This window comes from Grampus griseus (genome assembly GCF_964374135.1).
Source record: "Grampus griseus genome assembly, chromosome: 9".
Taxonomy (NCBI): Eukaryota; Metazoa; Chordata; class Mammalia; order Artiodactyla; family Delphinidae; genus Grampus; species Grampus griseus.
This window is the reverse complement of record NC_139003.1, coordinates 6,114,447-6,128,095: the sequence shown is the minus strand read 5'-3', so window position 1 is coordinate 6,128,095 and position 13,649 is coordinate 6,114,447. Positions and strand designations below refer to the sequence as shown.

Genomic DNA, 13,649 nt, shown 5'->3' with positions numbered 1-13,649 from the left:
GAGAGGTCGTTGGAGGAGAGGGGGTCCTCCTGTGGGTGGAGCCCACCCTCACCAACTTCTCAGTGATGTTGTTCTGTGCTTCTGAGACATGAAGCAGACCCCCTCGGAGCGGAGGGTGCCTGAGGCCAGGCACTCGGCACTGTCCCTCACGCAGGACTAGGTGGTGGCCGGAGGGCACGGACGCAGTGCAAAGCTGCAGGGAAAGGAGCTCCTCCCCTCCGGCTAGCTGTGCCCTTGTTGTCTTTCTGGAGGGCCATCTGCCTGTGAAGGTGTCAGAGCTGCTTGGAGAGTAAAGAGTGAGTACAGGCCTGGCCAGGCCTCCAGGAGCCGGGCTTGACTGGTGAGGCCAGCATGCTAGTATCGGCGGTGCCCCGGCCTCCCCACGGCCCTCCTGCTATAGTCCTGCCACAGGCCCTCGCGCTGGTCCCCTGATGACCCGCCCTGTGGTGAAGTCCAGCCCGACGCAGAAGTGCAGGAGCAGGGCTGGCGCTGGGTGCTCTGTTTCCTTGTTCTCACTTCTCTTCCTAACGGGAAGCTCCCACGTTCTCTTGGCTCCTCAGGACCAGGCGACCCTTTCCCTTGATGGCCTCTTGCTCATTCACAGGGTGAGGGCAGCCCCTGAGCCCCTTGCCAGCCCGCCCGGGCCCTGCTTCCCAACAGGCAGCACTCCCCATCGGCTCTTTTGAGCAGAGGACATTGTCCCTCTTCCCTGAAGCTAAACGTTGAGAAGGTAGGAGAACACCTGGGTGACCAGGAGTGATGCTGCAAGTGGGTAGGGTGAGAGGGGTGGGGCCTGGAAGGACACGAAGACTCCATCGAGCCTAGACGCTCAGGGAAGCGCCCTGGGTGCAGAACATCCCAGAGGCGCCCATCCCGAGTCTGATCGGTGGAATTCCGTCCGAAGTTAAATTGGTACCACTGGCCCAGCTTCTGCCCCTGGAAGGAGCTTTTGCCACATTTTACAGAGGACGTTTGCTGGGAACTGCCCCGGAACTCGCTGGTGCCAGGGGCAGGGAGGCAGGAGTCGGCAGCCTGGAAGGACAGATCAGAGCAGCAGGGAGAGCGGGGCCCAGGCCAGGCGGGCCTTACGGCAGGCAGCCAGCCAGAGGGCAGGCAGGGCTGTGCTCTGCGTCACCCACCTCCCGCGCCCCCCGGCCCCTCCCGGTGCCACTCCCTGGGGTGGGGTGGGGCGGTCCCAGGCCGAGGTTGAGACAGCAGATGGTGGGGCTCGGCACCCAGTGGCTCCCACCCTCAGGGTCCCTCCCCACTCATCCACTTCCAGGGCCCTATCAGTACTGACTTGAAGGCAGGGTTTGCTCCTGGGCCGAGGAGGAAGTTTGCCTTCCGTGCAGAGCCTTGGGAGCCCAGAAAGCCTGGGCTTGAATCTGGCTGTCACCCGCTGATTGTGTGACCTGGGGCAGGTTAACCTTTGTAAGTCTCAGTTTCTCCACCCGCAAAGTGGGCATCGTAACACCGTCCTCCTAGCTGTCGTGACGATCCCGTGAGGCGGTGTAAGAAATGTAGACGCGATATACAGCTGTGGCTCAGTGGACGCCTGGCACGTGGCTGGGTGGGCGATGTGATGTTGTCAGTGGTTGTTACTGTTCCTGCCGTTGGGATACTCACTGGTATCTGTGGAACCGCGGACCTGTCTCAGTATCCCTAAGAACAGCGGAAAGAATCAAAGGCTTCCCTTTAACTGTTCAACAGATATTTATCGTCAGGTGCCGTTCTAAGGACTGGGGGCTGCTCTAGGCTTTATAAGTTCTCAAAGTCCCAAGTGGTGGTGGGAGCTTCTGAAAGTAGGGCTGAAGTCCTTGGTGACCAGCCACCCGGGGCCCGGGGCAACCCAGTCGTCCACATCCCACGGAGCCTGTCGGTTCCTCTCCTCGGCCACGTGCCGTCTCTCCCTAAATCCCATCTTGGTTCATTCAGTACGTGGCCTCCTTTTCGTTGCCTCCTGAGCCGTCTTCCCTAAAGGAGCCCCGAGCCTCAGATCTTGGCTCTCCACCCTCTGTCGCCCCTGCCCCGCTCCCGGCTGCGCCCCGCACCGAGCCGCACGTGGGCAGCCTTGGAGGTGTGCTGTGCGCGCCACAGAACTCGGGCTGTCCCCCTCCCCCCCCAGCAGCGCGGGGGAGAGACCCAGGAGTTGGGAGGGTCAGAGATGAGGTGCTGCCTAAGAGTGACCCGTCCTAACGAGTCTTCCTCTGTCTCGTCCACGTGGCCCTAGGACTACATGCAGAACATCCACGGCAAGGAGATTGACCTGCTGCGGACCACGGTCAAGGTGCCAGGGAAGCGTCTGCCCCGAGCCACGCCGGCCACGGCCCCCGGCGCCAGCCCCCGGGCCAACGGGCTGGCCCTGGAGCGGAGTAGCGCGCAGCTGGGTGGCGGAACAGGTGAGGGGGCTGCTGAGGTGGGAGGGGGCGTGTGGCTGCCGTGGCCCCGTCTGTCTGGGCGGGTGGGGCGCGCCGCGACGGGGCCCGGAAGGGAGGCGTGTGGGGCTGCACCCCTCCCCAGCCAGGTCCTCAGGGCTCCACACACGCCGGCCACCCGGTGTCTTGCTTCGGGGTCCGCTCAGCCAGCGCAGTTGCCACAACGCTGCCCTCGTGCGGTTAGTAGAGGTGGCGGCCGGTGGACCGCCTGGCAGGTCAGAATGGGGACAGATAGCCTCGTGCTGACAGGTGGCATCAGCGTCGAGCCAAGGCAGGTGATGGTGTGGACACCGGGGCCCTCTGGCACCAGGGCCACATCTCAGTCGAGTTTGCCGGACGGGCAGGGAGGGAGGCGGGAGGGGACAGAGCTGCCTGGGGCGAACCTGGTAACCGTCCTTAGGTCTGCAGTGAGAGGCGGGGGTGGGGGTGGGGTCTTTGCTCAGAGAAGACTGAGTTTAGAGAGAAGCTGGAGGCCGAGCGGACTCTGCGCCGTGTCCAGAGAGGTGGAGCCTCCTGAGTGTGCGCCTTGTTGGAGGTGAGGGCCCTGAGACGCCGGCACCCCGCCCTGCTGCGTGTGCCACCACTGCCTCCCAGTCTGGAGGCGCTGCGAGGGGCGGGTGGCGGGCACTGACCCCGCTGGCGGAGGGGTGCTGGCTGCAGTAGATCTGAAGTCGAGACTATCCTCCCCATGTTGTGTGGATGAGGAAACAAAGGTTCAGAGAGGTTAAATAACTTGTCTGTAAAATCCCACAGGAAGTGGTGGAGCTGGGTTTGAACCTGCGCGTGCCTGACTTGGGAAGCTATGTTCTGTCCTCTAAGCCCTTGAAATAGACAGAGAGGGAGCTAGTGGACGGAGGGAAGGAAGGAAGGAAGCTAAGGACAGAAAGACAAGAAAGATGGGTAGGGTGCCAGGAGCGGCCTGTGGGGCTGCACTTGGGGGCGGGGAGGCGGGTCCTGGGTGTTCTGCGTGGGGGGTGGGCAGGGGGGGCCGCTGGGGAAGGGAAGGGCCGGGGCGGGGCTGGGGACCTCGCGGAGCTGCCTGTGGACTGGCTTGGGGTTTCTCAGATGACACCAGAGGGAGCATGGAAGGGGAGCCTTTCCTTGCAGGTAGGCAGCAAGGGGAAAGCTAGCTGTTCCCTCAGAGGAAGGGAAGCCCTAAGACACTCTGTCCTGTCACATTCCCGGTCCCTGAAGACCTTCACCTGGGGAGCGTTAGTGGTGCGTGGAGAAGGGGGTGCGCGGCACACTCACCCACGTAACTGCCAGTACCCGCAAACGCTCGCCGACGTCCCTGGAACACGTGGCCAGGCGCCACCGGAGCCGCGTCCCCTCCGCCGCGCACCGACCTCGCACACACTCACACATGCCTCCGCTCACCGGGAGATGTTAACATCTCATTATCTTTGTTACTGTAATTACATTATCTGCTGCTTTATGCAGAATTATTCTCCGAGGACTAATTGATGGCTCCATGTTTAATTCATTAATCATTAGCATCAAATTCGACAATTACAGTGCACACTGATTGTGGGATTGCAGGCGTAATGAGGGGAGAATTAACAAAGAAAAGGGAAAGCGCTTTCCCTCTCTCGGGGTTTTGGGTTGGGGGGCTTGAGGAGGACCTTGGGCCTGTGCTGTCTTTGGGTGGGGCTGGGGGGAGGGGGGCATAAGATCTGGAACCCGGGGCGCCGGGGGAGATGGAAGCAGGCGAGGGGTGGCGAGAAGCACAGCATCTGAGAAGTTAAGACCCTAGGCTGCTCCCCTGGAAGGTTTCCTGATGGGGGTCGGTGCGGGGGGACCCCAAGAAAGGCTAAGTTTGCAGGGACCTGTTAGGCAGGGTGGGAGGAGCTGGCACGGTTGCCACACGTATGTTAACAAGCACTTAACTGTGTGTCTGGTCCTGCCTGGGGTGTTATGACAGATACAAGAGAAACACAAAACCTGCCCCCACCATTCAGTCTCGTGCTGTCCCCGGAGCGAGCCTGTTCCTTTACCTTCTAGTGGCTTCCGCGCGCATCTTCCTGTCCCTTGGATTCCAGAAACTTGACCCCTGTGCTTGCGGGGCTGGTCGGGGCCTGGTGTCGGCCGCTCGCCCCTCCCTCCGGCTTGTTCAGCTTCAGGGCGCGTCTCTGCCTGTCACTAACTCCGGGCACCTGGCCAGCTGCCCAGCTCTCAGTGCAGACCTCCCTCGGCCGTGGCCTTCTGGCCTCAGGCCCCACCCTGTCTCAGGTCGGCTGAGGTGAGAGGGCAGTGTCGCTGTCCACAGCTGGCCCTGAGGCCCGGGGGCCGCTGCCACCATCTCCCCATGGGTGACTCGGGCCCGGGGAGGGCGCGCACTGCTGCCCCCGCCGCCCCGGAGCCTTCGGTTCCCCTGGCTCTGCTGTTCTTCCCCGATGGGAAACGAAAGATTAATTTTCTCCAGCCCCAGAGGATAATTACTAATACTAATTAGACATAATTACTTGAATTTGATACACTTATTCCTCGTCAGAACGGCAGCAAAGCTGAGGCACGGCAAATGGCATACGTGGCCTGGAACGGGGTTCGGGGCCTGGCCAGGAGGGGCAGGGGCTGGGATAGCAGGGGAGCAGCTCGGCAGTGATGGGGGGACTGTCCCACTCACCCAGCTTCTAGCTCCTGATCACAGGGAGGGGACAGAGGTGTGGACCCTGGTGTTCATGGAGACAAGGGGGGGGGTGTGAAGTCTGGGCCCATGGGAGGCCTCCAGTTCTCCAGTGATCCTGGCCCGGTGCCTGGTGAATCCAGGAGCCCCTCATCCTGGGTCAGTATCCTCATCCTGGGTCAGTATCCTGCTGGGATTTCTCAAGCTCTGCCTGTAGCTGTACTTTCAGGCAAGTCTATGGGTGCCCTTCCCCCGGCCTCCCGTCCCAGTCTGACCCTTCCGCCCCCCCCCAGGTGCCCCCCACTCGGCCAGCAGCCCAGCCTGGGCCGGCCCGCGCCCAGAGGGGCTGCATCAGCGCTCCTGCTCTGTTTCCAGCGCCGACCAGTGGAGTGAGGCCGCTGCCCTGCCCCCAGGTATGCAGGACCCGGTGAAGCCGCAGTGGAGGGCAGCTGGGGAGGCTGAGATGGGCAAGGGGGCGCGGCGGAGCCCTCCAGGGCTTGTGGCAGAGCCAGTGCCACGCCTGGGGCATGGAGTTGGGGTGGCTGCCCCTGTGCTGTCCCCAGGCCCGCGCTAGCGGTTGGCGCTAGAGACCCTCCCTCTGCAGCTCCCTGCCCGCCCACCGCTGTCCCCAGGCGGCGCTGGCGGCGGTGTCGCATCCCCATCAGCCCCCTGCGCCGCCAGCTCATCAGCCTCTCCGCGGGGGGTGGGGGGGGAGGTCGGAGGCTGGGGGCTTGAAACGCGTTCCGAAGGCGGCAGCTAGCCCGCGTGGAGAGGGGTCCCCGCAGACAGGATCAGGGAGCTGTCCGGAGAGGTGCTTTCTTCCCCGCGCTGCCCCCATTGGCTGAGGCCCCACCCAGTCTGGGTGGTCGAGAACTCTCCCTTCCCACCTCCGCCTGCTCTCCCTGGCCTCGTGGTCTTCTTCCCTTCATCAGCGTCTGTGCCTCGTCTTCCCCTTACTTCTTCCCCCGCCTCTGCAGCGAGCACCTCCGCGCGCTCTCCTCACTCACCCGTAGCCCCACATCCCTCAGCAGTCCTGAAGGCTAGAGGGAAATGGGCGCAGCCCGGCCCTCCTCTCCTAAGTGAGGGTGTGAGAGGGAGGAGACTCCCTGGGCACCGGGCACACTGCTGCTCCCGCGTCCCTCCTGCTGGGCAGCAGCGCGTTAGCTCTCCTCCCCGACTTGCCTCCCAGAGACCCTGCCCAGGCCCGCATCCCAGCAGAAGCGCCGGCCCGGCCTGAGCTCTGACAGCAGGAAGCGGCTGGGCGCCCACGGCCCCGGGCCTGCGTCACCTGCCCGGCCAGGCCCAGGCCTCCGGCCGGTGGATGTAGAGGCCCCAGAGGGCAGCCAGGGGCCCTTCCCGGGTCACCGTCCTGCGGCCTGTGCTGGCCTTGGTGGGGCCCCTCTGTTGAGTCTGGCAGGCGGAAGGCAGGGAGGGCGGGCGCGTGTCTGCCTCTAATGAAGTTTGACATTTAGTGGTGCGCGTCGGGCGGGGTGTGGGAGACGGAGCTTGATTAGCGCGCTCTAATTGACAGTAATTAGGCAGCTCCCTGATTGTTTCTAATTCTGCTATTAATTGTGAGGAGCGGGGAGTGTGATTGAGGATAAATTTGGTGCGGAGCTGCTGGCTCTCCAGCCCCCGGCCGCCTTCCGCCCTCCAGGCTGCAGAAGCCGGTTCCCTCCGCACCTTCACTCTGCCCTGCCTGCGGTTCCCACACGCTCCTCTCCACCCTCCCTTCCTCCAAGGCCGGGGGCGCCTTGGGGCCTGTGGGCAGAGCCCTCCCGGGGTGCGGACAGGGCGGGAGTGCCCCCCTTCCCCCTGCCCCGGCTGCAGTTCAGGGTGGAGCCCCCAGCACCCCGGGCAGGGCCTGTGCTGGCCCCTCCCCTCCCCCACACTTCTCCACCTCTCCCTCACCAGCCAGTGGCCCAGCCGAGGTGCTCAGTTCCAGCCCCAAGCTGGAGCCTCCCCCATCTCCCCACTCCAACCGGAAGAAGCACCGGAGGAAAAAGAGCACCGGGACCCCCCGACCAGACGGCCCCAGCGGTGCTGCTGAAGGTTAGGGGGACCCGCGAGGGAAACGGGGCACAGGAGGCGGGCAGCGGGCCTTGGGGATAGTACCTGAAGGGTCCCCCTTTCTGTATTAGGTTGAAAGCACTCTCTAATAGTAATTTCCAGTAAAATCAGCTCCACCGCTTCTGGTCACCCCAACCTGGTATCTTAGAAGAGCTCTTTCTTCTGCCTAACTTAGCGCCTTCCTGTGAAAACGCGAGCTTACTTCTTTCATTCTCACAGAAGGTAGAAGACAGCAGGCCGCTACTCGCCCCGCAGCTCTTCCCAGGGGGTGCGGGCAGGACCCGTGTTTTCTGTGTCTCTTGTGTCACCCGTTGAGTTTAAGCAGTGCTAGGCGCGAAACAGGTGCTTCACACGCGTGCGTGTTCGGCCGAGCCTCTCCTTAGTCGTCTTCAGGCTGAGGAATTCCAGCTCCTCAGCTATTTTTCCACAGGTCCTTTCTCGTAATCCCTTATTAATCATAGCGCTGCTTCTCTGATCTTCCCGAGTATCTTCAGAATGTGCCTCTGCTCAGTGGTTGGAGCGTCCTTGCTCCTAAATAAGGTTAACCTACATGGGTGCACAGTTGCTGGTTTATACTCTGATGGTCAGGGTTAGGGGCGTGGCTCGGTGGGGGCGATCATCTCTAAGGGAAGGAGCCACCTTTCCCAGCCAACCGGTGACACAGGGGTGCTCAGCGCTCACGGCACGGGGTGCACCTGTACCAGGGAACTGAACCCCACAGACTGTCACCGTTATGTAGTTCAGAGATGGTTGGAAGTGAGGTGAGGTGGAATGGTGGAGCCTGGGGAAAGAAAGGTACCAGTTTCTCTACGAAGACAGTTCCGTTAAGGGCGCCTTAGAGCAGGAGCCCACCAGGAGGACTTCCCTTGGCGGGGGGTGGGGGTGGGCGGGGAGGGCATGGCCAGTGTCACTGGGGCGGGAGGCTGCCCTGGCAGGACGTGTGGTCTCACTTGGGCCTCCTCACAGGCACCTGTCTCTCCAGCCGCACGACACACTCGCACTGCTTGTTAGGAACCGTTCACCCACGGGGCGGTGACCGGCGGGAGGGAGATCCACGTGACCGTCTCCTGGGGGGCCTGGGGGAGCAGAGCTGGGAAGAGCTTCACTGCACTGCTTGGGAAGTGTCTGTCACTGCAGATGTCCTCAGGTTCCTATCTGCTCACACATCCGAGTTAGTCTGTGGAGGAAACCTCTCCTCCTCTCCCCATCCCCTTGCCCTCCCTGCCTGCCTGTGCCAGGGTAGCGGGGGAGGGGCCCGGCTCCCAGGAGCCCCACGCTGACGCCGTCAGGAATATTGGGTTTAATGAGCTGCAAAATGAGGCGGCTGCAGCTGACATGTACGGATGGTGCCCACCCCCGCCTTCGCCGCCCCCCCCAGCACCGTCTCCTAACGCCCCATCACATCCTCCAGATACTCAGCTCTGCTTTCCCCAGGAAGCCACCCTCTGCTTTCCAGACCCATTCCCAGCAGTGCCAGGGATGCCAGAGCCTCGCTTGCCCACCTTTTTCTCCCAGGCTCCGCAGGCGGCTAGGACGGAGGTCTGGGGGCTCCACACGGCGCTCTGCCCCCGACTCCCCGCGAGGTGCCCTGGAGAGAGCGGTCCTCGAGGCTGGGGTGGCTTGTCCCTGCACGTGCGAGCCGGCAGGGGCCCTCTGCCCTCACGCCGGCGCGCGCCCCTGTGCCCGCAGAGGGGGAGGAGCCGTTGGAGTTCGTGGTGGTGGGCGTGTCCCTGCACGTGCGAGCCGGCAGGGGCCCTCTGCCCTCACGCCGGCGCGCGCCCTTGTGCCCGCAGAGGCCGAGGAGCCGTTCGAGTTCGTGGTGGTGTCCCTCACCGGGCAGACGTGGCACTTCGAGGCCTCGACAGCAGAGGAGCGGGAACTGTGGGTGCAGAGCGTGCAGGCCCAGATCCTCGCCAGCCTGCAGGGCTGCCGCAGCGCCAAGGACAAGGTTGGCCCGGAGGCCCGGGTGGGGTGGGGTCCCAGGTTGGCCTCGCGACTGACCAGCCACCCCTGCGTCTCCCCCCGAGGCAGACTCGACTGGGGAACCAGGACGCAGCTCTGGCTGTGCAGGCCGTGCGCACCGTCCGTGGCAACAGCTTCTGTATTGACTGCGACGCCCCCAGTGAGTGCCGGGCCGGCGGGGCCGGGCTTGTGGGTGGCTTAGAGAAAGCGCGACCAGCTTTGTGGAGGAAGCGCTGCAGGAGGCCTCTCGTAGGCCGAGAACAGCGGCACGGAGGGCTTTCCTGGTGGTCTCGCTCTGGTTGCCCATGGGCTTCATCTTGCTTCCTCTCCGCACCTAGATCCAGACTGGGCCAGCCTGAACCTGGGCGCCCTGATGTGCATCGAGTGCTCGGGGACCCACCGGCATCTGGGGGCTCACCTGTCCCGGGTCCGCTCCCTCGACCTCGATGACTGGCCACCTGAGCTGCTGGCCGTCATGACTGCGATGGGCAATGCCCTGGCCAACAGTGTCTGGGAGGGGGCCCTGGACGGCTACGCGAAGCCAGGGCCCGACGCCTGCAGGTGAGGGCGGGGGCCCTGGCGCTGGCCGGCAAGGGCGGGGACGTGGGCGCTCCTGCCAGGTGGGGAGAACTGGGGGTGGGGCCGGGCAGCTGTGACAGGGCTGGAAGGGTTAATTAAAGCAGGCGTTGCTCTGCTTGGCAGTAGGCCCCTGGGGGTGCCCCTCCCCCTCCTGTCACTCAGCGCCTCACAACAACGGGCCCTTTCTCAGCGTTATCAGCAGGTCAGGGGGCCAGCGGGAGGCGCATGCGCAGGGCCCTATCGCTCTGTGGCGCGAAGGCCACGGCCTGAGCTCTGAGATGGGGAGAATGGGTGGTAGATAGGGCCGTGCGTGGGCCCCCAGTGTGGGCCCCCGCCTCCTTTGTTCCTGCAGGGCCAGATAAGCTGCCACCGCGCCCTGCCGGGAATCTTCCTGCCCTCTCGGCCCCCAGGGGCCTCCCCCGGAGCTCTCTTCCACTTCTTCCACACCCTCTGTGCCGCCCGCTGCCCCCTGACGCCCCCGGGTCCCTCAGGCTCGCCTCTGCGGCCCCTTCACCCCCGTGACCCCCGGCCCGGCCCCTCCTGTGCTCGCAGAGAGGAGAAGGAGCGTTGGATCCGGGCCAAGTACGAGCAGAAGCTCTTCCTGGCCCCGCTGCCCAGCTCGGATGTGCCGCTGGGGCAGCAGCTGCTCCGAGCGGTGGTGGAAGACGACCTGCGGCTGCTGGTGATGCTCCTGGCCCACGGGTCCAAGGAAGAGGTGAACGAGACCTACGGGGACGGGGACGGGCGGACGGCCCTGCATCTCTCCAGCGCCATGGCCAACGTCGTCTTCACGCAGCTGCTCATCTGGGTGAGTCGGGGCTCCCGCCCCGCAGGTGCCCCTGACCTCCCTGACGTCCTCCTCACCCCAGCCCTCTGAGAGCCGCCTCTCCCTTTTCTCCCCGGGAACCCACACCTTTCCCGCCGTGTCCCGCCAACCGTGCCAACCGTGCTTTCTTCTGCAGTACGGGGTGGACGTGAGGAGCCGGGACGCCCGGGGCCTGACCCCGCTGGCCTATGCTCGCCGGGCCGGCAGCCAGGAGTGCGCAGACATCCTGATCCAGCATGGCTGCCCCGGGGAGGGCTGCAGCTTAGCCCCGACCCCCAGCAGAGAGCCTGCCAACGGCAGCAGCACCTCCGCTGAGCTGCACCGAAGCCCTAGTCTCCTGTAAGGCCCAGGAAGAGGGCAGAGGGGCCACAAGGACTCCAGGGCATGGGGACCCACCTCCCTACGGGCGCTGGGAGAAACAAAGACACAGAGACTGAGAAGCAGGGACACGCGGAGAGGAGGAGGAGCAGGAGACGGGAAGAGCCAAAGGGAAGAACTAAACGGGAGACACAGAAGGGTCCGAGGAGACGCCAGGCTTGGAGCTGCAGCGGAGGGGTCGGAGGGGTCTGGCCCCTGCCCTCCGGCGCCACTGAGAAGGGACAGGACCCTTTGGCGGTGCTGTGAGGAGAGGGGAGCAGGACCTCGCCCTCCTCCAGGTTCCTGCCTTCTCGTGCCGGCCCCCTGGGAGCCTCCTCCTAAAACGGAGCCTGGGTGGGGCAGACGCTGGGGGGAGTGACCTGCGAGTCCCATGTAAATGTGTACATTGGAATATTTATGTTTGTGTACATATTTGGTGTGTGTGAGATGTGCCAATAAACCAGACTGTGTGTGTGGGGCCTTCATCTCCCCTCTCATCTCCCTGCCGTTCCGAAAATGCCCCTCTCATCTCTCTCTTCTCCTTTGTCCCTGTCCTCTCATCTTTGCTGTACTTTACTTTAGGATACCCCATCCACCCCCCCACCCCCGTCCAGGAGGCAGGCTGGAGGCTAGGTGACCCCCCCCCCCCCACAGCCTCCTACGTGCGTTTCTCTCAGCCCTCTCTTGCCAGGGGCGTAGTTGAGTTTCTCAGCAGCACCGGGAGGAGGGTCGAGCCTGCCAGGAGGAGGGTCGAGCTCCGTGCTCCCCACTCGAAGCTTCCTGCTGCTGCCCCCCTGCCCTGCCGCCTCCACCCTCAGAATGGCTTTCTGTGGGTCTCCTCATTTTCATCAGTATTCTGTCCAGTGACCTCACAGCACAGCTGAGTTGCCCACGGTTCACCCGCAGAGAGGGCAGGAGCACAGCCCCCCTTCCTAGGTGTCTGGGAACCAGCCCCACAGCCAGGGGTTCAGGGAGCCACGCGGGTCCGTGCCCAGGGGGGAGAGTCCTGAGGACGGGATGGGTTGAGTGGCAGCGCTTCTCTGGGGAACTCATCCCTAGGCTTTGCGTTTGAGGAGAGGGGAGGGGGTGGGTCACCGACAGCAGAACAGCCCCCTTGGCAACCCCTTGCCAAACTGGAGGCAGAATCCAGAGCTTCTGCTTCTCCCTCCGACTATCCCTTAGTTATTCTAGAAATAAAACCTGGGAGAAACCCCTCTGTACCTGTTCTTGAAGGGTGAGAACTGCTAAGTTAGGGTCCCTACTCCCTAGGGAGCCCGTTGCTTCCCCCGTTTCCTGGAGCTGCTCTGCTGGTGGCCCTTGTACGTTGGGTGTGGCGGGCTGGCGCTCTGCACGGCCCTTGCCTGTGTGTAGGGAAATCAGCCAAGTAAAGCTATTCAGAGAGGAAACCAGATTTTACTGTCTTGGTCCTTTCGCCAGGCTGACAAGAGCCTTAAACAAGGATGAGGGCAGAACAGAGACAGGGCCATGGGTGTGTGTGAGACTGGGCTCCTGGGCTCAGAAAATACTAGCAATAATCACCTCCAGGTTCCCCAAGGAAAAGAAGCCCCTTGGGTGGCTGAATGCTGCCTGGTATAGTTTAGGAGGCTTCAGAGGTAAATGCAGGACAAACGGGCAGATGGAGGCCTTGGTCTTGCTAGTTCTCCCCGCCCCCCCTTCCCCTCACTGGGGGCAGAGCCAGGGGGCCTCGGCTCCAGCCCAGCTAGACGTGCGGACCCACCCGGATTCCCGGCATCAAGACAGCCGCTCCTGGGATCCTCGACCTCTGCCTGGCTTCTCTCCGAAAAAGAATCTCACCCTGTAGGTTCCCCATGTGGGTGAGTCAAAGGTAGCAGACAGCCTTGATCTAGATCAGGAATGGGGCTGGTCTGGACTACATGTTTTCAGCCTGATTCTCCAGCCTTGCTGGAATTTAGCCAAAAGATAGCGAGGACCCGGCTGTGTGTGTCCCAGCCAGGGCGCCGTGCCACCATTGCTCGTGACCAGTCACAGCTCCAGGCTGCGTTCCGTTTGGTTGCCAGAACCAGCTAGGAGGAAAGAGCTGCCAGGGAAGGGCCGTCTCGGTCTCACTGGAAGAGGCAGGCAATAGACGTGAGCAACTAGACAGCGGCTGGCTTGCAAACCAGGAATGGGGAACCGCAGCAAGGTGCCCTCTGACGCAGGTGAGGAAGCTGGCCGGGGGCTGGACTGAGCTGGACTTCCCTCCCCTCTCTGACCTGGCCTCACTCACAGCCAATTTTTTTTTTCTGTTCTACTCCACCTCTCCTCCCAACTCAATGCAGGTCCTGTTTCTTCCCAGGAAGCCCCGTTAACCACGATACCGACTTCAGCTGGTTTCTGTGGTAACTCTGTCCCCCCGATGCCTGTGCGGCCTGGCTCCACAGCTGGTCCAGGATGGTAGCCCGTCTGTGAAGGTGGGGGAATGGCAAACAGCTTCAGCTTGCCTCGTTTCCCTCTCGGTCTACTCTGTTTCTTGCAAGTGCCCCTGAAGCCTCATGTCTGTATGTTTACTTCGTCCACCATTAACGCTGTTCCTTAATCTGCTCACAGAATTCCAACCCCCAAGCCTCCTCCACAGCACACACCCTTCCAGAGCCGTCAGACACATTCCTGCCTCGTCCAGGTCGCAGTGGGCCCTCTCAACCAAACTCATTTTATAGCAGAAGAGGACTTGGGATCCCAAGCTTCGTAAACGGTGCAATGGACGGTGGGGCCGGGGGTGGGGGGAGACCACAATTAATGCTGTTAGAGCACTAGAAATGAGTCTTTTTACTCCAGG

At 63.0% G+C, this 13,649-nt stretch overlaps 1 protein-coding gene across 3 annotated transcripts in view; it reads left to right on the top strand.

The window, feature by feature from the left end:
* AGAP3 (ArfGAP with GTPase domain, ankyrin repeat and PH domain 3) overlaps nt 1-10,939 on the top strand; it is a gene marked incomplete at its 5' end in the record, with an annotated part of 55,920 nt that extends 44,981 nt beyond the window's left edge. For 2 of the 3 annotated variants that reach the window (XM_082662173.1, XM_082662176.1), the window contains 8 exons: nt 2,231-2,399; nt 5,352-5,471; nt 6,973-7,110; nt 8,922-9,076; nt 9,160-9,250; nt 9,429-9,651; nt 10,222-10,477; nt 10,632-10,939. In XM_082662173.1, coding sequence (XP_082518299.1) covers nt 2,231-2,399; nt 5,352-5,471; nt 6,973-7,110; nt 8,922-9,076; nt 9,160-9,250; nt 9,429-9,651; nt 10,222-10,477; nt 10,632-10,838 — 1,359 coding nt within the window. In that variant the 3' untranslated portion in view covers nt 10,839-10,939. The remainder of the gene's footprint in view (nt 1-2,230; nt 2,400-5,351; nt 5,472-6,972; nt 7,111-8,921; nt 9,077-9,159; nt 9,251-9,428; nt 9,652-10,221; nt 10,478-10,631) is intronic. The other variant, XM_082662174.1, reaches the window with a different exon arrangement.
* Nucleotides 10,940-13,649: the final 2,710 nt, after the last annotated feature.